At 37.9% G+C, this 27,955-nt stretch overlaps 3 protein-coding genes across 3 annotated transcripts; all 3 read left to right on the top strand.

Annotated features, from left to right (window-relative positions):
- Positions 1–520: 520 nt before the first annotated feature.
- Positions 521–5,739, top strand: LOC113683346 (uncharacterized). Its single transcript, XM_089212111.1, has 7 exons — positions 521–549; positions 2,958–3,082; positions 3,342–3,640; positions 3,805–3,917; positions 4,464–4,502; positions 4,717–4,843; positions 5,123–5,739. The coding sequence occupies exons 1-7, from the start codon at positions 521–523 to the stop codon at positions 5,639–5,641; spliced, it is 1,251 nt and encodes a 416-aa protein (XP_089068237.1). The 3' UTR covers positions 5,642–5,739.
- A 5,646-nt stretch (positions 5,740–11,385) lies between these two features.
- Positions 11,386–16,530, top strand: LOC149042071 (uncharacterized). Its single transcript, XM_089211521.1, has 6 exons — positions 11,386–11,842; positions 12,102–12,394; positions 12,562–12,676; positions 15,286–15,322; positions 15,537–15,663; positions 15,943–16,530. Exons 1-6 carry the CDS (start codon positions 11,749–11,751, stop codon positions 16,459–16,461), a joined length of 1,185 nt encoding a protein of 394 aa, XP_089067647.1. The 5' UTR covers positions 11,386–11,748; the 3' UTR covers positions 16,462–16,530.
- Positions 16,531–18,094: 1,564 nt separating this feature from the next.
- LOC113683296 (TNF receptor-associated factor 4) lies at positions 18,095–24,154 on the top strand. The gene is made up of 8 exons (XM_089211557.1): positions 18,095–18,368; positions 20,785–20,848; positions 21,147–21,248; positions 21,318–21,371; positions 21,721–21,885; positions 22,206–22,280; positions 22,693–22,770; positions 23,394–24,154. The coding sequence occupies exons 1-8, from the start codon at positions 18,196–18,198 to the stop codon at positions 24,138–24,140; spliced, it is 1,458 nt and encodes a 485-aa protein (XP_089067683.1). The 5' UTR covers positions 18,095–18,195; the 3' UTR covers positions 24,141–24,154.
- The last annotated feature ends 3,801 nt before the right edge of the window (positions 24,155–27,955 follow it).

The raw sequence follows: 27,955 nt of genomic DNA, 5'->3' as shown, positions 1-27,955 counted from the left end.
GACCTGAATTAGAATAAAGAAGCTTCACAAGAATGTGCCACTACTATAAACTATTGTTTATTTATAACTCGAGCTTTCCAAAGGGTTCAACTTCCAGCTTCGTTTTTCTTTTCGTTCGGTTGCAAATCGCTGTCAACTCCTTGAAACGCATGGCTGCTTTGGAAAGACACACATTTTTACTCATATGCAGTCGAATATAATAAACCAACTACATGTCCGTATATTAATTGTCGTTGACTTAACGGCTGTTAAGTAATATTAAGCCTAATTTTAAAACAAACATGCTGAGGGGTGTTACTAAGCTGTGGATCAGCAGACCGCGGAGCCTTTGGAACCTCTGGTACCTGATTAACCTATGGAACCCTCATTTTTTTTTCCCTTTTTTCTTTTTTTTGGAGAAGAAAAGTAGTGGGATAAACTAAAAAAAATCTTAAGGCTGTTTGAATCTTTGTTTTCGCGTATAAAGAAGAATATTTAAAAGAAAATATGTTTTAAATGTCCTTGATGTCCAACTTTAATCATGGCGACGTTCACAGAACTAATACAAGGGTACGTAATGTCATAACGAGCAATTAGCCGTCACCTACCGTGTTGTTATTAATTGAACAAAAATTTGAAAGCTCTAATGCTATGGGTACGGTGATATTCGAATAACGCCTCATCCGAGGGCTCTCAGCAAACCTCTGAGCCCTGTTAAAACGATCATCATAGTTGATGATAGTCGACGGTAGTTTCAGCTTTCATGATAGCTGATGATAATCGATGAGAGTCGATGATAATGCATACAAAAGTTCGTGTTCAAACGCGCGTGATAGTTGTACATAACCTTGTAATGAGGAACATGAGCGTAAATCAACATCATCGCCCGTGATACCTGTACAATTTCGGGGCGATCATGGTGTCTAGAGCGAATTTACAGCGTTTTTGGTTTGCGTCACTCACAGACTATCTCGGAAAGGATTATGTAAAGGGCAAAGCAGATTAACTAAAACCGAACTAAACCGCCCTAAATCAGCCCAAACATTTACACGATGCAAAGGAACAACCACTTGAGCGAGGTAAAAATGGTTTTATTCAGAACTAGTCCAGAACTGTTAAAGGTCCAGAGCGCGACTGTTTCAGTATTGCCATGCAAACCCATGTATTTCACCCATCGCACAACGTGAATATATTGGCGTATTCGCGGATGCTCACTTGGGGAACTTGGGCTTCCTGAAGTTGGACGTCAAGGTAGAGAAAAAACATATTTATCTTTTAACGTTATCTCCTTTATAACCGAAAACGAAATTTCGAACAGCATTACGGTATTTTTAGGTTATATTTTATTTCATTACAATTTTTTTTCCAAAAATTAATGATTCCGCAGGTTCGGGTGGTTCCGAAGGTTCCACAGGTTCCACTGGCTCTGGAGGTTCCGCGGTCTGCTGATCAATAGTTTCGTAACACCCCATGCTTAAGCGAAAATAAGAATTAAAGACGCATCAGAGGGGTTCATTGCATACTCTACCCTAACCAGATAGATTTTTTAAATGATTTATATAGGTGAAAGGCATAGCACGGTTTTGAGAAAAGCATTTCCCAAAAATGTGGCCTGGGTTCAATTCCGAGACCTCCACTTACATGTGGGTTGAAAAAAAACACTCACAATTTCTAATTCGACCTGAATGTGCCATTACAATAAATAATAAACTATTGCTTTTTTATTCATTCATGAATTGAATCATTAATTGTTGATGGAATGATGGATTGGTGGATTTTCTTTCATCTGTAATGCTTACGTTTCATTTGGTTTGTTTTGTATCTTGAGGCAATTTAGGTGATCTGAAGCACGCCCCGTATGATACACGCGCGTGTGATCACAGTCGTTTCTATGAACAATTTCTTTTTAGATCAGCGAACCTGAGGGAAGTATAGCGAATATACGTATTAAACCTTGGAGCTGAACGATTTCTATGCTTATGGCTAAAATTTCCTTATTGAAATAAGAATTTAATGAAATATACATACTTAGCTTTCAGCAGTAAGGGAGCAATTGCAAACAATTTTTCATCTCCGGTAACCTTTTCATATCTTAATTTAAAATCTTCCTTGAATGGCTTTTTGTAACTGACATCATAAGTGAAAAGGTGACAATGTGACTCATTTGTCTCAACTCTAAATGACACGGTGCAGCCAGCTTAAACGGTAACTACTAGAGACATACATCAAATTTTAAAAGGCTATTATAGTTTTCAATACTGATATGAAATTCCTTCTATCTTTAAAAAAAAAAAAGAAGCTGTTTCACCTTTTGACACGAGATTATAATCTTTTACCTTCGATTAGTTTATTAGGAACTCACCTCAAAGCGATTTTCTCAGCTCGGGATAACGTTTTCTTACCAGATTTCTAAACTTCAAGAGCCAAACAAATTTCATTTGATATAAAGGAAAAGGGCAAATTCTAACTTTTTTATCCTGTCGATAATTTTTTTGAAGCTAAAAATTCGCGAAAAGAAAACTAAAACGTTCGGTCGGCTTGTTTTCGTAGCTCAGGATTGCATTTAAGGACGGAAAGAAAGTTGTTGTTATTTCAAATAAGTAGAATGACAAGCGCAAGAGCACTTCATTCACAAGTTTAATTTAAACACTGCAAAAAATTAAATTTTGAGGCTATATCACCGGCGGGATATATAGGTTAAGAGGAGAAATGTCATAATTACACATGCAGCACGCTTGGTAAATGTCAGTAAAAAGCGTTTTCCTGTTAGGCAACAACAAGAACCGAACACCTCGCTTTCTGAAATTCCGAAAACGTTGATATTCTGCCGAGGTCCGCAGGAATTAAATGAGCATTTCAGTGTGTGTAAAATATTATCAAGATCTCGATAAACTGCATTGATACCCCCCGAAAAAGGGCAGAAGAACAAAGTCTACCACAGCAGCACGGTTCTTCCACCCACGCAACTCATAACTGAGTCAAACCACATCAGATCCAGAGAGCACCGTAATGTTTCATCGTTTTATATGCCGTTATTTCGTCATGTTATTCGGAGTACCGTTGTCTCTTTTGGGACATGATGATGGGACATCTCCTCCAGGAGGTAAGATTTCTTTTGCCTATTGGCAAATCAAACATTCCTTTAATAACATGCTTTTAAATCGTCCGTAATTAAAATATGTCTTAGGGTTCAGAGAGCACCGATAGCAGCCATCGCTGCTGTTATGAAAATACACACAAGACATCATCTCCTGAGTGGACATAGCCAGTGGTATAGTTTAAAATATTGTGGCGCGGAATTTGAAGAATCATACAGTGAGTCTGCAATATTGTTTTCATTGATATTTCCTGTTTCCTTGCAGGAACACCGGTTTTGAAGCAAAAGTTCACCTTTTCATCCAAGACTTTCAAACAAAGTCTTTTATCAATAGACGAATACTTTTATCTCACTGCGCCTAAGGTTGGAACATTCGCGGCATTCGATGACTTCGAATGCATCTTTTCATGCCTGAGGAATCCTTCATGCTGGTCGATAAACTTGGCGGCCCGGGTGGCAAAGAAACGCGATGCAAAGATTTGGTGTGAGTTGCTGTCCTCTCATAAGCATAGATTTCCTGAGGAATTCAGAGAAAATAGCACTTCGCATCACATTTCCATTATGGTAGGGCTCTTTCCAACACACAATAAAATACAGTGCAGTTTAATTTCTATGAATTTAAGTTCTTTGTCACTTAATATTTCTGGCCGTAAAGGCGAAGAAGTGACTCGTATCTATTCAATTGATGAGAGTGGTATGTGAAAGTTTTTTTCATCTTCTTTTGGTAGTCTCCATGTTTTTCCTCCCCATGCCATAACGGTGGTAGCTGTGTGACAAGCCACAGAGATCACTCGTTTGAATGTGTATGTAAAAATGGCTTTTTCGGAGAATATTGTGAGAAAGATTTGCACGCTTTCTTAATTTGCTGTGATTCCACTGACATTGACAACGTTTCTTTTTTTTATGTTTTTTAATTGTGCAATACCATTCTATATTTTTACTCAGAATAAGTCCACACCTCCAAAGTTCAGAGGCATTGCTCAGGGAAGGGGTCCACGGGTGCATGTAACAACCCCCACCGCCACAGAATGATTATTTGCAAATTATTACAACCAAGCTCACTTCAAATATCATCAGATGCTCATGTATAAATTCCAAAAAGAAAGCAGAGCTTTCACTTTGGAGCTGATGAAGACCCTTCCCACATCTCAGACTCTAAAAAGGTTTTACTGTGCGGTATTAAACCATTAACCTGCGTTTAAACTGAATTGACTAAACTATTTACTAGAGACAACTTGAGATACCAACTCGAAGTCCATTTCGAATACAAACCCTAACATGAGCTCGAACACATTCATTTCGAGGCTGTTACCTAAAAACCACACTTTTCACTTCTTTTCCGTTTCTAGCGATATAATGTATTTCTCAGATCATCTTTTTATCTTCCAGCTGTAAAATCATGCAAGGAGGTATATGATGCATCCAAGTAAGTGACAATAACTGCTTGCTCTTTTAAACCGATTTATCTTGTAATTTCCTCACCTAAGACGCTGAAGACACAGATGTGACCAGGCGGTTGGAATCCCTTTGGACCAGCATATAATGTTTCATAGAGTTTACCGCGAAAATATTAATGTTATAAATTTGTTTAATAAAGATAAATAATTGCTTCCTTACCTTCTCGAACTCAACTTTAACAGATCAAATACGAGTAAACTGGTTTCCCTTCATCTGGGCTCACAGCCAATTAAAGTTCTTTGTCACATGGGAGATTTTGGATGTGGACATGGAGGATGGACGCCAGTCATGAAGATTAACGGCAACAAGGTACAATGCAGAATCGATTTTTTATCGATTGTGTGCCATGATCGAACACTTGAGAAATATTTCTCCACAGGTGCTGACTGACTTATTGACAACGAGGGCGACTTCCGCTCTCTGTTCATGTCTCCGGCTGACATCTCCTTGACTGAGAGGAAAGATATTATATGTCAAGTGGGTTGGGGGAGGGATCGTCTCAAACTTTCTAAAAACGATCACGATGATATGGTGGATAATTAAAAAACCAGTAATAAATATAAATCATCTTATAAATTATTCTCCCAGAGTACCTTTCACTATGATTCTGGTTACTGGAGTGATAAAACTGAATACAACACTGCTGGAGGAGAGACTGGATTCGACTCAAAAGAGACCAAGTTGCCTACTTACTGGGGCACATCCTTCTCAAAGATCTGTCTCGGTATGAAGATCGGTGAACAGATCAGCTTCATTGTAATCAATATGAAGGCCACCTCTCTTTACGCATTGATCGCTGACGGAAGGTACCGAAACACCTCGTTGGGTCGTGACTCGTGGAAGACACTCATTGGCCCAAAGGCTTCGTTACAGTTTGACTGTAACAAGGAAGGATTTAATGTTATGTGTGGCGAGTCTCATTACTCCAAAGCAAGAATCGGCATCGCTACTAACAACCAGAATAAATGCGACTCCTGCGACTCCAGGATTGGCTTTGGTACAGGAGGGCAATTTGATGACAATAACACGTGTGGAAACGAGGCTGCTCGTTCACCGGATAATGGAGATAAACACATCAAAGCCATGGGTTACATTTTGGTTCATTGAAACCAAAGAAACACACGGAAAGTTCATTCAGATGTAAAGATTAGATTCAGAGTGATTCAGACTTTGGAAAATTTAGTAAATAAAAGCGTTTTCCAAAATCTTAAAAGATGTGTGTTTTTTAATTAGTGGTATATACATCAAAGACTGCAATTTTATTCGAGATGTTTTCGGTAATTTTCTGAGACATAAATCAAAGTTTAAGAAGCGTTGAGAGGTTCCAATTCTGATATCACTTTACTTTATAAAAAGTTTCATTTAGGCTGACAATTTTTAAAATGACAAGTTTACACTCAACGCGATTTTCATCCGGCTTAACAAAATTTTTCCCCTGAAATCTAAACCTCAACAGCCGAAAAAACACATCTAATCGAAAGGAAATAGTAAAACTCCTATTTCTTGGCAAAGATTCTCCCTCTCCAATACTTTTGCGGCCATGAAATGTAGGGAATATAAAAGGGCGGAAACAAATTAACCGTAGACTGATAACAAATGCAAGAGAAATTCAACTACATGTTTGATTTAAACACTGCCGCGCGGGATCTTTAAAAAGAAAGCAACCCTGCATCTTCATCTTACATACATGATGCCTGGTAAATGAGAGTAGAAAGCGTTTTTATGGTTAATTGAGAATGAGAAGCGAGCAATATGCTCTTTGGAAATCCAAACACCATTGATATTAGGCTGATGTCCGTGGAAAAATATGGCTTCCAGGAAGTATTAAGACAACAATCCAGACCACCTTTAATTGTATTAACATCCGCATTTAAGGACAGACGAGCACAGCAGCAAGGTTCACCTACCCACGCAAACTGGTAACCCAATGAAATAGCATTAGATCCAAGCAGCACCGCAATGTTTCATTCTTTCATCGGCCGATGTTTGGTTATTTTATTCCGAGTAGTGTTGTGTCTCTTTTGGGAAGTGATGACGGGAGCTCTTCTCCAGAGAAGAGTCAATTAGACTTTCCGAGAATTAAGCAATCTTCATAATGCGCGCTTTCAAATCCTTCTTACATCTTCAAATTTGAAAAACGCCGGTAGCGTTCACCCATTCACTAGTGCTCTGATAGAGATACAAAACCAGACAAATTTCCCAGGATAAAGCCTTTTTCTGGTTTAAAATTTTCCTTGAATTGAAAGTTTTTGGAAAATCTATTGTTCGGATTTTAATCTTTATCACAATTTCGAAAAAACAAACAAACAAATCATTTCCTGTCTCTTAGGGTTGCTATGCAGAGGGATTTTTCGATCCTGTTATTCTGTCCATGTCTGCGTCCTTAATATTCCGCGAAACAGTTTTCCATAAGCCCATTCTTTTTCCCTTTTCCTCTGAGTCTCTTGACTCATAGATAGCAGGCTTTTTCACCTAGATACAAAAATCAGGCACTCGTGGGGAATATATACTTAATACTAACTCCTATTGTTTCATGCGAGAAAAATAGAATGTCTAAAATGGCTGCAGAAATACTCGCTGATACGAAACAACAGCTGAAGAAGCACACAGAGGAGTCTGCAATATCGTTTTGAAGCCAGCTTCGAAAGAGAAGCGACCCTGAAGATTTGGATAACACTAAAAAAATTTATCTTTCAAAATGGCACCTATTTGCTTCTTTGCAGAAATGCCAATGTCGTAACACAAGTTCACCTTTTTACCCCACACTTACAAACAGTCTTATATTGATAGAGGAAATTTTTATCTCACTGCGCCTGAGATTGGAAAACTCGTGACATTCGACGACTTCGGTGATCATGCCATTTGTAGTATACATTATGTTATAGTATAGATCATGCCATTTTGCCATTTATGGTATACATCAAAGAATTACACGCTTCTGATTGGCTGAAAACGATTACATTTTTTATGTAACACGAGTGCAAACTTTCAACACGAGTGCAAATTACAAACAGCGCGCGCTGTCAAAATTTCGTGTTCTGACTTTCTTTGATGCTTTTTCGTGTAAATTATTAATAAGTAATAACATAATTTCTCGCGAAATTTGGTGTAATTAAGCACTTAAAAATTTTTTAAAGACTCCAAATTGCACGAGCCCTACGGGGTTGTGTAATTCTGTTGTCTTTGAAAAATTTTAATCGTGCTTATCAACACCATATCTCACTCGAAACTTTCACAAACTTTCTCATCGGGCCTTATTTTGAAGAAAAGTTTTCCCAATGATAAATTTAAAATTCTGCCGAAGGTTTCGTCTGAATTTTTGTCGTAGCACATTGGTAAAACCTTTCAAAGTCTTCAAAGGGATATAAATTTCCTGGTAAAAATAAATAAAGGTTTATTGGCCGTTCTGCAGTTCGGCTGAATGAGCTATAAATGGTAATTTGTCAACTCGAAATTGTATCAATTATTGGCTTTAAGTTTGTTACATTTTTTGCAAGTAGAGATGATTCAAGATATTTCATCATCGCCTACGAAGGTGGATTTGTCTCCAACTGAATTCAAACTCAGAGTTTCAGTTTTCACAAAATTATACATACAAATATATATTGGGCCAGTGAACATACATTCACATTAGGAAGTAAGATGTTTCAGAAGAAATCTTGGCCCAATTTCAGATCTAATTTTAAGAACTGACACAATTATATAAAATATGTTATATTCTGAAAGGGGTCGCAGGGATGTTTCTAAAACTAGTATTGGAGGTCAGTTAACTGATAACTGTGAACGAAAAGCTCAAAATTTACGGGGAAAATGGAGAAAATCAAAGCCAAATGAACTCAAGTGTCACTAAAAAATGTTTTAAAAGTCAAAGACCCGAAGTTATAAAGACAAGTTTGCGAAACATGCAACTTGCGAGATTTTTTCGCTTTATTTTTGTTGCATGTTGAATCAGGACCTAAAAGGTCAATGCCGAGAGAAAAATTGGGCAGTTCTTCGCTGGTTTCGTCCATATTTCAAAGAGAAGGAAAACTGCGCTGCAGCTTAACAGGACGGAAACTCTGAAGCCAGGTAACAAAAATTCTTACGTCATCTTATTTAGGCACGGGTGTGCGTAAATAAAGATTTTGTTTATAGCGGCTCAACAAGACTTATATAGGGCAAGCACGCGCTATGTTATAAATGCTCATTCCTTCAATCAGTTCGATTTTTAGATGACTCACATGGGCATGTAGCCCGGTTTTGAGAGGGGAGTTCCCCAAAGCTGTGCCCTGAGTTCGATTCCGAGACCTTCCGTCACATATAGGCTAAGAGAAAACACTCACAATTTCTAATTTGACCTGAATTAGAGTAAAGAAGCTTAACAAGAATGTGCTACTACTATAAGCTATTGTTTATTTATTACTCGGGCTTTCCAAAGGAAACTCCCGGGTTCAAATTCCAGCTTCGTTTTTCGTTTCGTTCGGTTGCAAATCGCTGTCAAGTCCTTGACACGCATGGCTGCTTTGGAAAGACTCACATTTTTACTCATATGCAGTCAAATATAATAAACCAACTACACGTCCGTATATTAATTTTCGTTGACTTAACGGCTGTTATAACATGCCTAATTTTAAAACAAACATGCTGAGGGGTGTTACTTAGCTGTGGATCAGCAGACCGCGGAGCCTTTGGAACCTCTGGTACCTGATTAACCTATGGAATCCTCATTTTTCTCCTTTTTTTTTTTTTTTTTTTGGAGAAGAAAAGTAATGGGAGAGACTAAAAAAGTCTTAACGCTGTTTGAATCTTTGTTTTTGGGTATAAAGAAGAATACTTAAAAGAAAAATATGTTTTAAATGTCCTTGATGTCTAACTTTAATCGTGGCGACATTCACAGAACTAATACAAGGGTACGTAATGTCATAACGAGCAATTAGCCGTCACCTACTGTGTTGTTATTAATTGAACAATAGTTTGAAAGCTCTAATGCTATGGGTACAGTGATATTCGAATAACGCCTCATCCGAAGGCTCACAGCAAACCTTTGAGCCCTGTTAAAACGATCATAATAGTTGATGATAGTCGACGGTAGTTTCATCTTTCATGATAGCTGATAATAATCGATGATAGTCGATGATAATGCATACAAAAGTTCGTGTTCAAACGCGCGCGATAGTTGTACATAACCTTGTAATGAGGAACATGAGCGTAAATTAACATCATGGTGTCAGGAGCGAATTTACAGCGTTTTTATTCGGTAGATTTGTTTGGTTTGCGTCACTCACAGACGTATCTCGGAAAGGATTATGTAGAGGGCAAAGCAGATTAACTAAAACCGAACTAAACTGCCCTAAATTAGCCAAACATTTACACGATGCAAAGGAACAACCACTTGAGCGAGGTAAAAATGGTTTTATTCAGAGCTAGTCCAGAACTGTTAAAGGTCTAGAGCGCGACTGTTTCAGTATTGCCATGCAAACCCATGTATTTCACCCATCGCACAACGTGAACATATTGGCGTATTCGCAGATGCTCACTGTGTGAACTTGGGCTTCCTGAAGTTGGACGTCAAGGTAGAGAAAAAACATATTTATCTTTTAACGTTATCTCCTTTATAACCGAAAACGAAATTTCGAACAGCATTAAGGTATTTTTAGGTTATATTTTATTTCATTACAATTTTTTTTCCAAAAATTAATGATTCCGCAGGTTCGGGTGGTTCCGGAGGTTCCACAGGTTCCACTAGCTCTGAAGGTTCCGCGGTCTGCTGATCAATAGTTTCGTAACACCCCATGCTTAAGAGAAAATAAGAATTAAAGACACATCAAAGGGGTTCATTGCATACTCTACCCTAACCAGATAGATTTTTTTAAATGATTTATATAGGTGAAAGGCATACCAATTTCTAATTTGACCTGAATGTGCCATTACAATAAATAATAAACTCTTGCTTATTTATTCATTCATGAATTGAATGATTAATTGTTGATGGAATGATGGATTGGTGGATTTTCTTTCATTTGAAATGTTTACGTTTCATTTGGTTTGTTCTGCCTCTTGAGGCATTTTACGTGATCTGAAGCACGCCCCATATGATACACGCGCGTGTGATCACAGTCGTTTCTATGAACAATTTCTTTTAGATCAGCGAACCTGAGGGAAGTATAGCGAATATACGTATTAAACCTTGGAGCTGAACGATTTCTACGCTTATGGCTAAAATTTCCTTACTGAAATAAGAATTTAATGAAATATACAAGCTTAGCTTTCAGCAGTAAGGGAGCAATTGCAAACAATTTTTCATCTCCGGTAACCTTTTCATATCTTAATTTAAAATCTTCCTTGAGTGGCTTTTTGTAACTGACATCATAAGTGAAAAGGTGACAATGTGACTCATTTGTCTCAACTCTAAATGACACGGTGCAGCCAGCTTAAACGGTAACTACTAGAGACATAAATCAAACTTTAAAAGGTCATTATAGTTTTCAATACTGATATGAAATTCTTTCTATCTTAAGAAAAAAAAAAAAAGAAAAGAAGCTGTTTAATCTTTTGACATGAGATTATAATCTTTTACCTTCGATTAGTTTATTAGGAACTCAACTCAAAGCGATTTTCTCAGCTCGGGATGACGTTTTCAAGAGCCAAGCAAATTTCATTTGATATAAAGGAAAAAGTCAAATAACTTCCTTATCTTGTCGATAATTTTTTGGACGCTAAAAATTCGCGGAAAAAAAAACTTAAACGTTCGGTCGGCTTGTTTTCTTAGCTCAGGATTGCATTTAAGTATGAAAAGAAAGTTTTTGCTATTTCAAATAAGTAGAATGACAAGTACAAGAGCACTTCATTCACAAGTTTAATTTAAACACTGCAAAAAATTAAATTTTGAGGCTATATTACCGGCGGGATGCCGAGTATATAGGTTAAAAGGAGAAATGTCATAATTACACATGCAGCACGCTTGGAAAATGTCAGTAAAAAACGTTTTCCTGTTAGGCAACAATAGGAACCGAACACCTCGCTTTCTGAAATTCCGAAAACGTTGATATTCTGCCGAGGTCCGCAGGAATTAAATGAGCATTTCAATGTATGTAAAAGATTAACAAGATCTCGATAAACTGCATTGATACCCCCCGAAAAAGGGCAGAAGAACAAAGTCTACCACAGCAGCACCGTTCTTCCACCCACGCAACTCATAACTGAGTCAAGCCACATCAGATTCAGAGAGCACCGTAATGCTTCATCGTTTTATATGCCATTGTTTAGTCATGTTATTTGGAGTACCGTTGTCTCTTTTGGGACATGATGATGGGACGTCTCTTCCACGAGGTAAGATTTCTTTTGCCTATTGGCAAATCAAACATTCCTTTAATTACACGCTTTTAAATCGTCAGCAATTAAAATATTTCTTGGGGTTCAGAGAGCACTGATCGCAGCCATCGCTGCTGTTATGAAAATACACACAAGATATCATCTCCTGAGTGGACATAGCCGGTGGAATAGTTCAAAATATTTTGGCGCAGAATTTGAAGAATCATAAAGTGAGTCTGTAACACTGTTTTGATTGATATTTCCTGTTTCCTTGCAGGAACACCGGTTTTGAAGCAAAAGTTCACCTTTTCATCCAAGACTTTCAAACAAAGTCTTTCATCAATAGACGAATACTTTTATCTCACTGCGCCTAAGGTTGGAACATTCGCGGCATTCGACGACTTCGAATGCATCTTTTCATGCCTGAGGAATCCTTCATGCTGGTCGATAAACTTGGCGGTGGCAAAGAAACGCGATACAAAGATTTGGTGTGAGTTGCTGTCTTCTCATAAGCATAGATTTCCTGAGGAATTCAGAGAAAATAGTACTTCACGTCACATTTCCATTATGGTAGGGCTTTTTCCAACGCACAATATTATAATACGGTGTAGTTTAATTTCTGTAAATTTAAGTTCTTTGTCACTAAACATTTCTGGCCGTAAAGACGAAGAAGTGACTCGTATCTATTCAATTGATAAGAGTGGTATGTATAAGTTTTTTTCATCTTCTTTTGGTAGTCTCCATGTTTTTCCTCCCCATGCCATAACGGTGGTAGCTGTGTGACAAGCCACAGAGATCACTCGTTTGAATGTGTATGTAAAAATGGCTTTTTCGGAGAATATTGCAAGAAAGGTTTGTACGCTTTCTTAATTTGTTTTGATTCCATTGATATTGACAACGTTTGCTTTTTTTTTTGTTTTTTAATTGTGCAATACACTTTTTAGAGGGCACGGTAACGAATCTTGCAATCTGATTGGTTCTTTACCCGGTCAGTATTTTCCTATCTCTGCCCACGGGCCACGGTAACGCTTTCGTGAGTCGCCGAGTACATCCCAACTTTCGTTGTCATTTTTCATAAATATACCTCGTTTTCCGGCTGGGCAGTATTTTTAAGCAAACACGTCGGTCACTACCTCAAGCCGATAAATAACTTATGAATCCTCTCTTTTCTCTCTATCAAATCTCTTTGGTTGACAGAAAAATATTGGTTTCGGAATGAATTTGTATAAGCAATAGTGTCATTACGTTGGTTGACAAGCGGCCTAAAAACCGTCTGCAATTAATTTTAATCGTTCACAAAAAGTACCCAGAAAGTTGAAACGTGAGGTATTTGGATACAGTTAAACTGAACGATGGAACTTTCATTCATTTAATATCTGAATTTTCTCGAGCAATTTGTTCATACTGAAAGAGCGAGCGAAGTTTTAATTTAAGTTCTACAACAAATATACGCTCCCGGTGAGTCTTTCCAATTCCGTTCAATTTGGACATTTGTACCGTAAATTGCACAACAGAAATCGAAGGAATTTTTTGAGAAAAAGCCGTATTAAATTCCCTTGTGTCTCGTTGGAGTGTGCCGTTCGAAGTTAGTTTTTGTGAAGGAAAGACCAGAGTTAAACACGCCATTACAGCAAACAAAAGAGCAAATTTTGCCTTCACTACACAACCGAACACACTCAAAGGTTGAAGCATGGGCGCGTTGGTCAGCTAGGCCCAAGATATATTTTAATTGTGACAATGAGTTTACAACAAAGTGGATAAGAGATACATCAAGTAACGTCCTACATGCGCCAAAGCCGGACACGTAAACCCCAAAAACCTCTTGTTAGGAAAATAGGGACCGTGTACCCCCGACCAACTGCAGTGGCGCCACCTTTGAGGTTTTAAGGTTGCTCTATAAACAATGAAGAGAATGAAGAAAACAAATCATATCAGGCTAATTACACAATAAAAATAAACCTTATGGGAAAGTGCTAGTGGCAAGGCTGACCGTAGAATGCCACAAGTTTCTCAACGGTCTCTTCTTACAAACATACTACCCATGAGCCTTCGCGTACTACGCTCGCACCCAGTTCTCTGTTCCGTGTCGGCAAAATATTAATTTGTGTCAATACCGATTATCACAAATTACATACTCTCACAACTTCAAAATAAAAAAATTGAATTTACTCACAATTACTTTCCTCGTCGTTTACTTAATGAACAGAGGTAAATCTTCGTACATGAATGAATGGTCGATGAGAGTGAATAATAATTTCCGTTAGATCATTGACCAATTTTGAAGAAAACATTGTCGTGACAGTCCTTGCCAAACTAGTTCTGTTGGTTTTCAAATGTTCCTACGCTTTTTTTTTCTTGCGCACTCTCTAATTGACAGGTGTCAGATTGTGACAGATACTTGTAAAAATAATGTTTCAAAGTTTGTTTGGAAGTCTTTTAAATCACCTTTATCGTTACGGAAATGAAAATGTTTCGCTGAGGCATCTCTCTTAAATTTGCATCACCTCTATTTCAACTACCATTTACTCACTCAAAAATTGTTCAGTTTATGGAAGATCTTGCCGTATAAACGGCCATAAATCATCCGGGTTCAAGTTTAAAAACAATAAATATGTTATTTACCGGCTAAGGGTCGGTCCGTATGGTGAAAAACTGTGACCTCGGTCTTGAAAGTATTTTCAAGACCTCGGTCACAGTTTTTCACCATACGGACCTCCCAGCCGGCAAATAACATATATATATTTTTACTCAGAATACGTCCACACCTCCAAAGTTCAGAGGCATTGCTCAGGGAAGGGGTCCACGGGTGCATATGACAACCCCACAGCCACAGAATGATTATTGTCCTGGATGGGGCACTACGTTGTGGCCTTAAGCAAGTCGCTTCACTCACCTTGCTTCGTCTTCTCGGATAAGACGTTAAGCCGGAGGTCCCGTCTCCTGCAGGGTTTGGGGTAGGAGACGTTAATTTCCCACGCACGAGATTACTGTGTGATGGATGTCTTCCCCTGGGTTGGGTTGGGTGGATTTTAGAGTTGTAATGCGCACTCGATCATATTATCGCATGTTAGACTGCGCAATATAAGAAATAAACATTATTATTATTTACAAATTATTGCAACCAAGCTCACTTCAAATACCAATCAGATGCTCATGTATAAATTCCAAAAAGAAAGCAGAGCTTTCACTTTGGAGCTGATGAAGACCCTTCCCACATCTCAGACTCTAAAAAGGTTTTACTGTTCGACATTGAACCATCAACCTGCGTTTAAATTGAATTGACTAAACTATTTACTAGAGACATAACTTGAGACACCAACTCGAAGTCCATTTCGAATACAAACCCTAACATGAGCTCGAACACATTCACTTCGAGGCTTTTGCTTAAAAACCATACTTTTCACTTCTTTTCCGTTCCTAGCGATATAATGTATTTCTCAGATCATCTTTTTATCTTCTAGCTGTAAAATCATGCAAGGAGGTATATGATGCATCCAAGTAAGTTACCATAACTTCTTGCTCTTTTAAACCGATTTATCTTGTAATTTCCTCACCTATGACGCTGAAGACACAGATGTGACCAGGTGGTTGGAATCCCTTTGGACCAGCAAATAATATTTCATAGAGTTTACCGCGAAAATATTAATGTTATAAATTTGTTTAATGAAGATAAATGATTACTTCCTTACCTTCTCGAACTCAACTTTAACAGATCAAATACGAGTAAACTGGTTTCCCTTCATCTGGGCTCACAGCCAACGACAGTTCTCTGTCACATGGGAGATTTTGGATGTGGACATGGAGGATGGACGCCAGTCATGAAGATTAACGGCAACAAGGTACCATGCGGAATCGATTTTTTATCGATTGCGTACCATGATCGACCACTTGAGAGATATTTCTCTACAGGTGCTGACTGACTTATTGACAACGAGGGCGACTTCCGCTCTCTGTTCATGTCTCTGGCTGACATCTCCTTGACTAAGGGGTAGATACTTTATGTCAAATGGGTTGGGGGGAGGGATCGTCTCAAACTTTCTAAAAACGATCAGGAGGATATGGTGGATAATTAAAAAAGCAGTAATGAATTTATATCATATTATAAATTATTCTCCCAGAGTACCTTTCACTATGATTCTGGTTACTGGAGTAATAAAACTGAATACAACACTGCTGGAGGGGAGACTGGATTCGACTCACAAGAGACCAAGTTGCCTACTTACTGGGACACGTCCTTCTCCAAGATCTGTCTCGGTATGAAGATCGGTGAACAGATCAGATTCATTGTAATCAATACGAAGGCCAGCTCTCTTTACTCATTGATCGCTGACGGAAAATACCGAAACACCTCGTTGGGTCGTGACTCGTGGAAGACACTTATTGGCTCAGAGGCCTCCCTGCAGTCTGGCTGTAACACAGAAGGGTTCAATGTTATCTGTGGTGGGTCTGGTTTTTCCAAAGCAAGAATCGGCATAGCTACTAACAACCAGAATCACTGCAATTCTTGCGACTCCAGGATTGGGTTTGGTACAGGAGGGCAACCTGATGACTCTAACACATGTGGAAACGAGGCTTCGCTTTCACCGGATAATGGAGATAAACACATGAAAGCCATGGGTTACATTTTGGTGTATTGAAACCAAGAGAAATATGCGGAAAGTTTATTCAAATGTTAAGATTGGATTCAGACAGATTCAGTAATAAATGTAACGAACATTCGAAGTAGACTTTGTTTTTGGAATCGTTTTGTTTTGATTTAAAGTAGGGAAAAAGTTCTGTTTTGTTTCTTTGTCGAGTTTACGCCCCAATTTTCCTAGTGTACTTTTCTTCACACTTTTAATTACCTACTTAGCTAGCATTCCTGATAAACCAGTTTGCAATTGTATGCGTGAACTATACCCTTATAGTGGCACGCCCCTTAAGTGTCGAGTCAGTTGGAGTTAGGAGATCGACGGAGGTAGATCAGAGCTTCTTTTTACACAAGATTGTTCCAATTACGTAACGTTTCTCTAAGCCCGTAAAGACAGGATCAGACGCAAGTTCCAGCCTGTTGTATTTAATGGGCTCTGAGGACCATATACTGTGGGTCCTCTTAACGGACAAATGGTATTACAATCAAATATAATGATTCTCGTTTTTATTAATCAATCTTGGGTTTGGCCCATTCCCCGCACGGTTATAATCTGGATACGAGAAGTTCTCTGATATGGTTTGATTTTCTTGTCATGTCTTGCCTATGGTTTTTTTCATTTCCTTTTGTTTGAGGGAATCCTTCGACCCCATTGAGACTCTCGTATCTAAGGTCGTTAGACTGAAAGCGAAAAAACAACACCCAAATATGCGACCTGAAATCCACCAGAAAAGGTTCAAGAAAGTTTAGACTCACCATATTGGGATTCATCAGATAATGAATTAATGCCTTCAAAGGCTCAGATGCCGATTTGATTTTAGACATGTGCTGATGGAAAATTTTGCCTCGTTTTCGTGCCGTTTACTAGTCAGTTTTGGGAAAAGGTTAGCCTCAACTGGTACAAGACTTACCGAACACAGGAGCACGAGAAACTGTAATGTAAGCAATATAATTTCTGAACATCAACGACTGACATGTCTTACGATAGGCTGAGACTGAAAAAATGGTCAGTCCTAATTGGCTCGTTAGCTCAGTTGGTAGAGCACTGCACCGGTATCGCAGAGGTCATAGGTTCAAATCCGATACCAGCCTAACTTTTCAAGGCTTTATTTTCACTACTGCTTAAGTAGTATTCATAACGACCTGAGTAGCAAACTTCCGATTGGCGGAAATCAACATGGCAATTTCAACGCGTCCAGCTTTCAGTTCGGTTACTCCCGCTTCCGATCCACCAATTACACCTTTCAAATATCACGCATAAAAAAGAGTTCATGACACTGCGAGGAAGAATATTAAACCACGAGATATTTTAATGCCGCCTAATTAAACGTTTAGATTAATGAGAAGCACTAGGAAATCCTTTTTTAGTCCACATCGACCGATCGATAGACTCTTAGACTCTTATGTCCTCCTTTGTGAGCTGTCATCTCACTGAGCTATGTTAACTTTTTCGAAAAAAGTTAAAACAGATAATATTCTGCTCAGCTAAAATATGTGCAAACCTGAAACCAGGAACTGATAAAAATAAACATGCAGATTTGCTGACTGGAAAGGTGTTCTGTGTTGTTATGTTGGTCAAGAGGAGCACGTTACAACGATTGCATGACAAAAGCAGATTTTGCGTGAATTCAGTGGTCAGGAGATCCTATATGATTCGTTACATCAACAATTTGTATCAAAGGTCAAATCGACGTGCATTTTGAAAGCTCATTGTCTGATTTGCATACCGATAGTTTTCATCATGGCGGAATCCACAACAGATGAACACCGCCCAGAAGGCTATGACGAGGACTTTGTGGAAGCCGTCGATGAAGATTTGCAATGTTTGATATGTCATTTACCCCTTAAAGAGCCAATTCAAACGAGATGTGGCCACAGATTTTGCAAAGATTGCCTTGAGGAATACATTAGAAGGTATAAGTTTATGATAAACAAAATCCTTCCGATAATGGATCCTTGTAATCTCGTGCTTATTTTATTTAATCATTCAAGATTTATCAGAGGAATTTCTTGAGCCACCGAGTCAGTTATCATTACCTGTGGAGGCTAAACTTCAGAATACCCCGCAACTCATTTACATGTGTCGGGAGGCTTTGAAGATCGAGGCATAACACAATAGACGCTATTCTTATTCAATGACATGTAAATAAGTTGCGGGGTATTCTGAAGTTGCTCCCCTGTGGAAAATTTTTATTATACCCAGCAAGAGGAAATAATTAAAGCTAATATTGGTATTTCTGACGTGGCGCTGAATTTATAGTCCTAATTGAAACATGGAATTGTAAAATATTCCTCTAGCTTTCTCGAGTGCGTGACACGATACATTTTTCGCACTATTTGAGGAAATACTCTCTTTCCAAAGAGTTAAAACTCTCATGAAAGCGGAAATCAAATGGACTAACTACGCAATGTACGGCGTGGAAAAGTTACTATTTTGCAAAATCGACTAATAGTCCATGCGGCAGAATATTATCTCACCTAAAATTACTAATTGGCGAAATAAGAATAAAAAGAGGCCAAAATCTTTGGTGATATACCAATTTGTATTATTTAGATGTATTTTGTAACATGAACGAGGTCACGTTGTCACCGAAGGGTGAAATAGTCGAATTCGCAAAATAGTAACTCTTCAGAAATTACTATTTTGCGAAATGAAGAAAAATCCTTCTTATCAATTGACGATTACTCCAAAATCCTTGTGAAAGCCACCTTTACCTTATAAGAAAATATCACTGCATTATTCCTTTAGTTTCGTTACATCTCGCCTGGTTTCGTTACGTTTCGTTTCGTTTCACAAAATAGAATAAGCTTGGTATTTCTGACGTGGCGCTGAATTTATATAATCCTAATTAGCCCACTATGAAATATGCCTTGAACTTCGACGAGTACGTGACGCGAGATATTTTCCGCACTATTTGAGGAAATACTCTCTGTCAAAAGAGTTATAACTCATACAATCGAAAGTGGAAATCATATGAACTAATTGCGCAATGTACGGCGCTGTCGTCTTATATTTTGAAATCATTCAGGTCGAATGCTAGCAACTGCTAACAACACGTCGGTTTTGTTATTCATAAATCGAATGACTCTTCCGTAACTATAGGTGTATTAAGCCAGTGTTTATAACGACAACTATTGCTCAAAGACACCCGGAGCTTATAAATTTGTCTTTTGACTGAGTTGTTGAAAGCATTTTCATTTGCCTGATCTTACGCATAACATCCAATGACATCTTATAAGATGAAGTTCAGATTTAAACAAAGCAGTGGAGTTGCTAAAAAAGCAAATTCTGTGCAGTTCCACAATCGAGACCACAATTTACTCCCTGGCATCATATCGCGCCACGCGATAGAATACTCTGAAATTCATTTGCATTCCATCAAACAAAAACATTGATAGACATATTAAATACCTTGCGAAATAAGTTTGACTTAATCATGTTTCACCCCGGAAAAAACGTGACAAACGGCCGTTTTGGATGGGATCTGGGTACAAATGATCCAGTATCTTTCTTTTCACGTTTATATTCCATAAGTTTTATTTTTTTTTAAAGGCGAGACTTATTCTTTAACCCTTTAACTCCCAAGATCTCATCAGTAATTCTCCTAACTGTCTACCATATAGTTCTTGTGATGTTAGTTTTGAGAATTTGGAATTGGATCAACTAATGATCTTCTAAGTGATATTTCTTTTTATTCTCGTCACTTGTCTGCTTTATATTTTATTAGTATTGTAAGGAGAAATTCTGTCTTGGTCACTTATGGAGTTAAAGAGTTAATATGATTTTGCACCTCTGTTGTTAAAAATCATTTCTTACTATTCTCGTTCATGAAGATAATTTTCTTTGAATCTATTTTATTTATTTTTGCTTTGTTTTGCTTTGTCGTTGCTGTTTTTGGTCAAAAGTTTGTTGTTCTTTTAACCATCGATGTTTTTTATGTTGTTTTTAAGTATAGTTTTGAATTTATTTCTCTATTACTTTCAAATTAATTGGGTTTAAGAGGGAAAAAGTACCATTTACAATATAACATTCAAAGTAAGAGTACAGTTAAAGGTGCTAAGAATATTTGCAGAAGAGATTGAGGTTGGAAGCCCCGTTGAAAATATAACCCCAGATATCAATGCCATTTTATCAGTTTCGGTTTTGAAATCGTTTATGCATTTCCTTTAAATCAGTAATGGATAGCTATGAGTAAGGAAGAAAATATAACTCGTAAACCTAAAGTAAATATTGGTTTATCAGCAGAACATTCGCTGCAGCTACACGAAGTAAGGATCTAGGATTTTTAATTATCTTAAATTTTTTTTTTTATTTTCCGACCACCGACAGGCATGGAAGCGGAGGCCAGTCTATAATTTGTCCGGCAGACAGGCAGAGTCTGGACCAAGACCGGGTAAATAATCTACTTTTGAAGTTCATAAAAATGACCGTCTTGCATTTTCACGGTATCATGTCTGGCTGAGATCCTCTTATCAGGACAGACTTTTATATTCTCACTGTCATAATTGTGAGTATACTTAATGCAATACGCATGCCAGCTTTTACTATTAGTGATGATCCTGGCAGAACTTCCAAGCAACTAGACAGTTAAATAGAGATCGTCATCATCATCGATCACTGGACGGGTCGTGTTTTACACTCCACAAAGTTAGAAGTCTTGTACAAAATCGCAGTCGTAATATATGTTGCAGGATGTTTTTCCCGACAAAGCTACAGAAAGGAAGATTCTTTCATTGGTCATCAAATGTCCAAGTGAAGGCTGTGGATGGACTGGGGAACTGAGGAACAAGGAGGTAGCTTGACTAATACAAATTCCACTTATTATTTCTAAATACCCTTCTAAACATAATGCTTTTCTACAGCAGTCTCTTTGGTACATGTGGTTAATTAGACATGGAGAGCCCGGATCGATACAGGTTACCATCACCTTTTCAGAACATTTGTTCAGATTGAAACCAAGGACCTGCTCGACTTCCTATCCTTTACAGCTTCAAAATCGACTGACATTAAATTTTTCTTTCACTCTCAAGGCTTCATCCGAGGTGATTGGCAGAAGGTGATAACTTAGAAATCCAGTCTAGAAAGCTTGAAGGATTGAAAATCCAATCATTTCCAGGAAAATCCCCAGAAATCGCCATTGGCTTGCCTGTGGGAGCTTTGTGTTTCAGAAATGTGCAGTTATGTATCCGTTATCCATGCGCTGTAGTGTAAATGTATGGAGTAGATTATGGAAGCCGCCTTTCTTTTTTTTAATTCTTTTGATAGGTTCACTTAAAATCATGTTCTTTCGTGCTCTTGGTGTGCAACAATTTTTCCTGCGGAGCAAAAGTGCAAAGAAAACATCTTGAACAACACCAACTTTCTGAGTGTCCAGGGAGAATCCTTTTCTGTGAATACTGTAGCGAGCCCCACCCAGAATGCCAAATGCAGGTAAGATCAATCAAACGGCGAAAAGTCTCAAAAACAATAAACCTTTAATCAAGGAAATTTCAAACCAAAATTATGTTTCTGACAAATTTAGGTTTGAAAATTGCTAACAAATGATTTAGTTTCCGTAAGAAAAGTGCTTTAGATTACCCTTTGCTTCCAGCATATTCCTTCAGATTGAATGAAACTTTGTAAATACAAAAATAAAACTTAAGTGGGACTTAACCATAATAAAGGCTCCCCTGTAAATATAAACACCAAAGCTTAAATGAAATAATACTTCCATATTCCTTAGTGAAATTCTCGGAATTTTTTCTTTTTAGGATCATATCAAAAAGTGCAACAGGTTCCCAATAACTTGTCCAAACAGCTGTGGTCGTTCAGTTCCTAGAGAAACGGTGAGGCTTCTCATTTCGCATGCATATTATGTTTGAATACAAATTCTCATTCATAATATTTAACCCTCCCATCGTTTATATAATCCTTAAATAGGGCATCGTAATCATCCATGGCTCTATCACAACTGAAATAAAGTGGCTAACCCCTTTCCTAATGATTCCCTCCTTTACTGCTTTATGCATGTGCAATCTTTTCTATGAAATAACCACACTTATATATCTAACAGTACAGATTGTGTTTAAGAATACGGTATCCCTTCTTTTTCCAAATGTTGAATACGCGGTAACAAGTTTGGATACTAAAACATTCATAAAATAATACAAAAAAGCAACGGTTTTCGCTAACGCATAAGAAATGTCATTTTTTATCGCTTTCGTTGGTATGTTTATTAATTATTTTTATGTGATTCAGGTTTTTACTCACAGTGAAAGCGAATGTCCGCTGACTGTAATTTCTTGTCCATATTTACGGATGGGCTGTGAAACAAGGGTAAGACTAAGTACAACAATAGTAGAGGCCAAGAGGAATGCATTTCGTGTTTTATTTCCCGAGACAAATGAAATAACTAAGAAGAATATCATAATCCATCAGTCAATGGAAGAGTACATAAAACCTCTTTCATGTCACTCTTGCATCCATTTAATGCAGCAAAACAGCAATTCCGTTACGAAAATGTGAGAGTCTTACGTTAAAAAGTAGAGTCAGTGACTAAATATCTGGTTTCCGTGAAAAAAGGAAAACCTCTCACTTCCTCATTATTTTTGTATGTGTGTATGCCATGCTGGCAGTTACTTTATAGATAGCAAAATTGGAAACCGAAAAGGAGACAGCACTTCATGTGCAGCTCTGATGTTTCTAAGACTTCAGAGACTTAAGAAACTCTTCTTGACTCGGTTTTCTAAACTTAATGTAAAATACATATATCAAATGTATTCAGATGAGCAAGATCAATTTGCGGAGCCAAATGATGTTCTCAGTATAGGAGCCAAGTCGCCGAAAGTAAGGCATCCGAGCAATGTACTGAGGAAAATGTATTCTCAATCTACTATTGACCAAGTACATTAAAAGAATTTTGCCAAGACTTGTTTAATAAAGGATTTATCTTTTTGTAGGTTCAAAGACGAGCAGTGGAATCTCATCTTGACTCCGCCGTAAGAGGTCATCTTGATTTAGTTAATGCTCGGTTGCAAGAAACAGAAGTGGACTTAAATATCACAAAAGTGAGGTTGGAAACTGCAGAAATTAAGTTAATCAAGACGGAAGATGCGCAAAGAAACACAGAAACTGAGTTAAATAAAACAAAGAATGAGTTGGATAAAGCGTTAAGTCTTCTGCATATAACAAACAAAGAGCTCGATAAAATCGCAGAAAAGGTAAATACAACAACATTTGTGTGGAAGATTCGCGGTTTCAGTGAGATTCTGAGACAAGCGAAAATTTGCGAAAAAGAGACATTACATAGTGATCCATTCCACACCAAAACTGGAACAGAAAGTTATGGTTACAAGCTAAAAGTAACCATTAATCCTAATGGCTTTTCATCCGGTAAAGACACTCACCTGTCAGTATGTATTAGGGTGATAAAAGGTGAATATGACGCCATATTACCCTGGCCTTTCAATAAGATAGTGAAGTTCACATTGATTGATCAACAGGAGGATCCAGAACAACAATTAAACGTTTCTAAAAGCCTCCATACACTATGTCGCAATGTTGGAAGCTTTTCACGACCTTTGGCTGAAGAAAACAAAGGTCGAGGTTTTCTACGATTCATTTCTCATGAGGAACTTAAAACGAGGCGATACATTGTGGATAACACTCTATTTCTTCAGGTTGCGATTAGCCCACCATCTCTTTGACTCTACCCACCAGCCCCTTACTCCATTATCCATTTTGGTATTACTATTTTTATCTCAACCGATTTAGCCCTCTGCTATCTCCACTTAAACACACTAAATCAAAATAGCCTGGTGAAGAATTAATGGTGCACCTTTTTCGGCTAAACTGCAGAATACCCGGCCACTTTGGTCCGCCTCACTTACATGTGTCGGAAGGCTTTGAAGATCGAGGCATAACACAATAGATGCTATTCTTATTCAATGACATGTAAATGAGTGGCCGGGTATTCTGCAGTTGCTCCCCTTTTTCTCCAAGAAGGCGTGAGTATCCTTCTGTTAAGTATGAAATTAAATGTTAAACTATCAATAAAGATTGTAGTAGATTTCCTCATCCATATCTGAAAGAGGGCCGTGTTTTTAGTTTTGCATTGTTTTTGTTTTTTCTTTGTTTATCTGTTTTGTGTTGTTTGTTTGTTTGATTTTTTTAAAACTTGATTTAACTTTGATGTCACGCAGCTCAGGCAGATTCCTTTCAACTGATAGTCTTTGAAAGACTTTGGTTAATCTGTAACATAAAACATGTTACAGATTAACCATTTCAATGACTTACGGATCCCTTTTCGCCCCAAAAGAGATCTTATTTTGCATGCACTGTAGGACCTGGTATAGCTTCTCCTTGCGATCGCATTATTTTTAATAATCTGCTATCGAATCTAACGAACCAACTTCATGTCCATATATTTAGTGAGGGGGACTTCACGGCTAATTTTGGACAAACACGCTGAGCCGAAAATGTGCATTCAAGACGCATTAAACGATTCGTTACACGCTCATTGCCACAATCAATTCGATTTTCAGATGACTTACATAGGCATGTAGCTCGGTTTTGAGAGGAGAATTTCCCAAGGCTGTGGCCTGCGTTCGATTCTGAGACCTTCCGTCACACATGAGTTGAGAGAAAGCATTCACAATTTCTAATTTGACCTGCATTAGAGTAAAAGACCTTAACAAGAATGTGCCACTACTATAAGCTATTGTTTATTTATTACCGAGTTGAAATTTCGGCTTCGTTTTTCTTTTCGTTCATTTGCAAATCGCAGTCAAGTCCTCGACACGCATGACTGCTTTGGAATTCCGGAGGTTCCGCGGTCTGCTGATCAACAGTTTCGTAACACCCCATGCTTAGGCGAAAATAAGAATTAAAGACGCATCAAAGGGGTTAATTGCATACTCTAGCCTAACCAGACAGATTTTTTAATGATTTATGCAAGTGAAAGGGATAGCAGGGTTTTGAGAAAAGCATTTACCAAAAATGTGGCCTTGGTTCGATTCCGAGACCTTCATTTACATGTGGGTTGAGAGAAAACACTCACAACTTCTAATTCGACCAGAATGTGTCATTACCATAAATGATAAACTATTGCTTATTTGTTAATTCATGAATTGAATTATTAATTGTTGATAGAATGATGGATTGGTGGATTTTCTTTAGTCTGAATTGTTTTTGTTTCATTTGTTTTGCTTTGTTTCTTAAGGCATTTTACGTGATCTGAGGCACGCCCCGTATGATACAAGCGCGTGTGATCACAGTCGTTTTAATGAACAATTTATTTTTGGACTAGCGAACCTGAAAGAAGTCTTATGAATATACGTGTTAATCGACACGGATCTTCATCAACGAAAACTTAACTTCCTACCGTCGACGCATCATGTCTAGAGCTAACGAGAAACGTAGAGACAGCGAACTATTGAGCGCATGGTCGATGGACGGTACAGTTTTCGTGAAGACTTCGCCAGACGGGAGACCCGTTAAAGTCATCGAATTGGAGGACCTCGAGAATCTGTAGCCTGCTAAGAAGTATTTTGGGAGAGGGGAAGGACTTAGTCTGTCTGGATCTGTGATTTATCTCTTTATCCTACTTGCAAAAAGGTTTAGTTGTTCTATCTTGTGTTGTTGCATGTATTGTGTGTGTTGTTTGGATTGTTTATACTTTAGTGAGTTGTTGTAACTTTTCGTAGTTTAATTCGCTTTTCTCTTTTCTATCGAGTAATATGTATATGAGTAGTTTGTCCAAATTTGAAGTCTTATCATTGAACATTCGGGGAATCAGAGATCAAATCAAGAGGAAGAGTATCTTTTCATACCTAAAAGATCAAAAAGCAAACATTTTTTGCAAGGAACATATTCAGAACAGCTGAAGAAAATATTTGGAGAAAGTATGGGGTGGCAAGCTATTTTTCTCACATGGCACCACGCATAGTAAGGGTCTGTGTATTTTAATTAATCCCTTTGTACAACTAAAAGTTGATTATTCTTATGCCAATGACTCGGGCAGAATAGTGCTTATTACAATCACTCTTAATAGACAGAAACTATCACTGTCCAATATCTACGCACCTAATGATCACGTCAATCAACTCCAATTTATGCAAGAGCTCAACAATTGCATAATCGATAAAACAGAGCTCACCTCGCTAATTTTCGGGGGAGACTGTAATTGTATTATATCAAAAAAAGATAAGATCGGAGGTGCACCGTGGAAATCGTCTTGTTACCGTAATCTCATTCTGACCACGATGGAAATGTTTGACTCCGTGAATATACAAAGAATGCGCCATCCAAAGTTAGGGAAATTAACGTACGAATCAAAATCTCTCAAACTTTAATTGCAAAATATCTCTCTGGAGATGTAAAACATTCGGAAATTTACCATCCAATCGCGCCTGACCGCGACGCAATTTATATTTCGCTTTCTTGGCCCAACAAACTTCCTCGGGAAGGTTCAGGATACATACGCTCGAGCATGCAGTTACTGGAGCCATGTGACGGATAAAAGGCTCCTTTGGGAGTTAATGAAAATGGAAATCAGATCAGTGGCTACTTCCTTTTCCAAAAGTAAAATATATCAGCAACCGAGCACAGGAATTAAGACGTAGAATAGACAAACTTGATGCTATTTTCTGCGATAATTTTTCTTCCCTTTATATCGCTGGAGTACTACGGGAGTATGACGGACTGAAAACGAAACTTAAATCAATTTAAGAAGAAAAAGGAAAACAGACGATGTTTAGAGCAAAATGCCGCTGGATAGAAAATGGTGAACGTCCAACAAAGTTTTTTTCTTATCTTGAAAAAAGTAATTAAAACAAAACAACTATTAGCGAACGTCGATTATACAAGATGATTCTATTACGCGCAACGACAGTGATTCTAGAGCAAAATTGAAAACCACTATGGAAACCTACATACCTCGGATTTAACCTTCTCTGAAACTGCGTATGACACATTTACTGACAGTGTTCAATCCCCTAAGCTTTCAGAGGACGTGCAAGAAACCCTGGAGGGTCCACTTACGTACGAAGAATGCAAAAAGATACTAGAAACCTTTCAGAATAATAAAGCACCGGGGGAAGATGGATTTACCGTTGAATTTTATACCAATTTTTTAAACTTTTAGGAAACGATTTATTAGCGAGTTTCAACGAAGCGCACGAGAAAGGTGAACTCTCCATTTCACAACGAAGGGGAATAATTACTTTGGTACCGAAAGAAGACGGGTCACTCTTAGATCTTTCAAACTGGAGACCAATTACACTGCTTAATATTGATCTTAAAGTAGCATCAAAAGCAATAGCCAAACGCATTGAACCGACCCTACCAAACCTGATCCACTCTGACCAAACTGGCTTTGTAAAAGGGAGACACATAAGGGAAAATATCCGAGCTATAAGTGACGTTATGGAATATACGAGTATACAAAACTTGCCTGGCATTCTAACGTCACTAGACTTCCGAAAAGCTTTTGACTCGACTGATAATGAAGATTATTATGAAG

Source organism: Pocillopora damicornis, chromosome 7 (assembly GCF_964200805.1).
Source record: "Pocillopora damicornis chromosome 7, jaPocDami1.2, whole genome shotgun sequence".
Lineage (NCBI taxonomy): Eukaryota > Metazoa > Cnidaria > Anthozoa > Scleractinia > Pocilloporidae > Pocillopora > Pocillopora damicornis.
This window is presented reverse-complemented; position numbering and strand designations above follow the sequence as displayed.

Coding starts and splice junctions, on each gene's coding strand:
- LOC113683296 (XM_089211557.1), top strand. CDS start 18,196: ATGGCGGAATCCACAACAGATGAACACCGCCCAGAAGGCTATGACGAG. Junction 21,886..22,205: donor ACCCAGAATGCCAAATGCAG/GTAAGATCAATC, acceptor TTTTCTTTTTAG/GATCATATCAAAAAGTGCAA. Junction 22,771..23,393: donor GGATGGGCTGTGAAACAAGG/GTAAGACTAAGT, acceptor ATCTTTTTGTAG/GTTCAAAGACGAGCAGTGGA.
- LOC113683346 (XM_089212111.1), top strand. CDS start 521: ATGGCGACGTTCACAGAACTAATACAAGG. Junction 3,083..3,341: donor TGGGACATCTCCTCCAGGAG/GTAAGATTTCTT, acceptor GTTTCCTTGCAG/GAACACCGGTTTTGAAGCAA. Junction 3,641..3,804: donor CGCATCACATTTCCATTATG/GTAGGGCTCTTT, acceptor TTCTTTTGGTAG/TCTCCATGTTTTTCCTCCCC.
- LOC149042071 (XM_089211521.1), top strand. CDS start 11,749: ATGCTTCATCGTTTTATATGCCATTGTTTAGTCATGTTATTTGGAGTA. Junction 11,843..12,101: donor TGGGACGTCTCTTCCACGAG/GTAAGATTTCTT, acceptor GTTTCCTTGCAG/GAACACCGGTTTTGAAGCAA. Junction 15,664..15,942: donor TGAAGATTAACGGCAACAAG/GTACCATGCGGA, acceptor TTATTCTCCCAG/AGTACCTTTCACTATGATTC.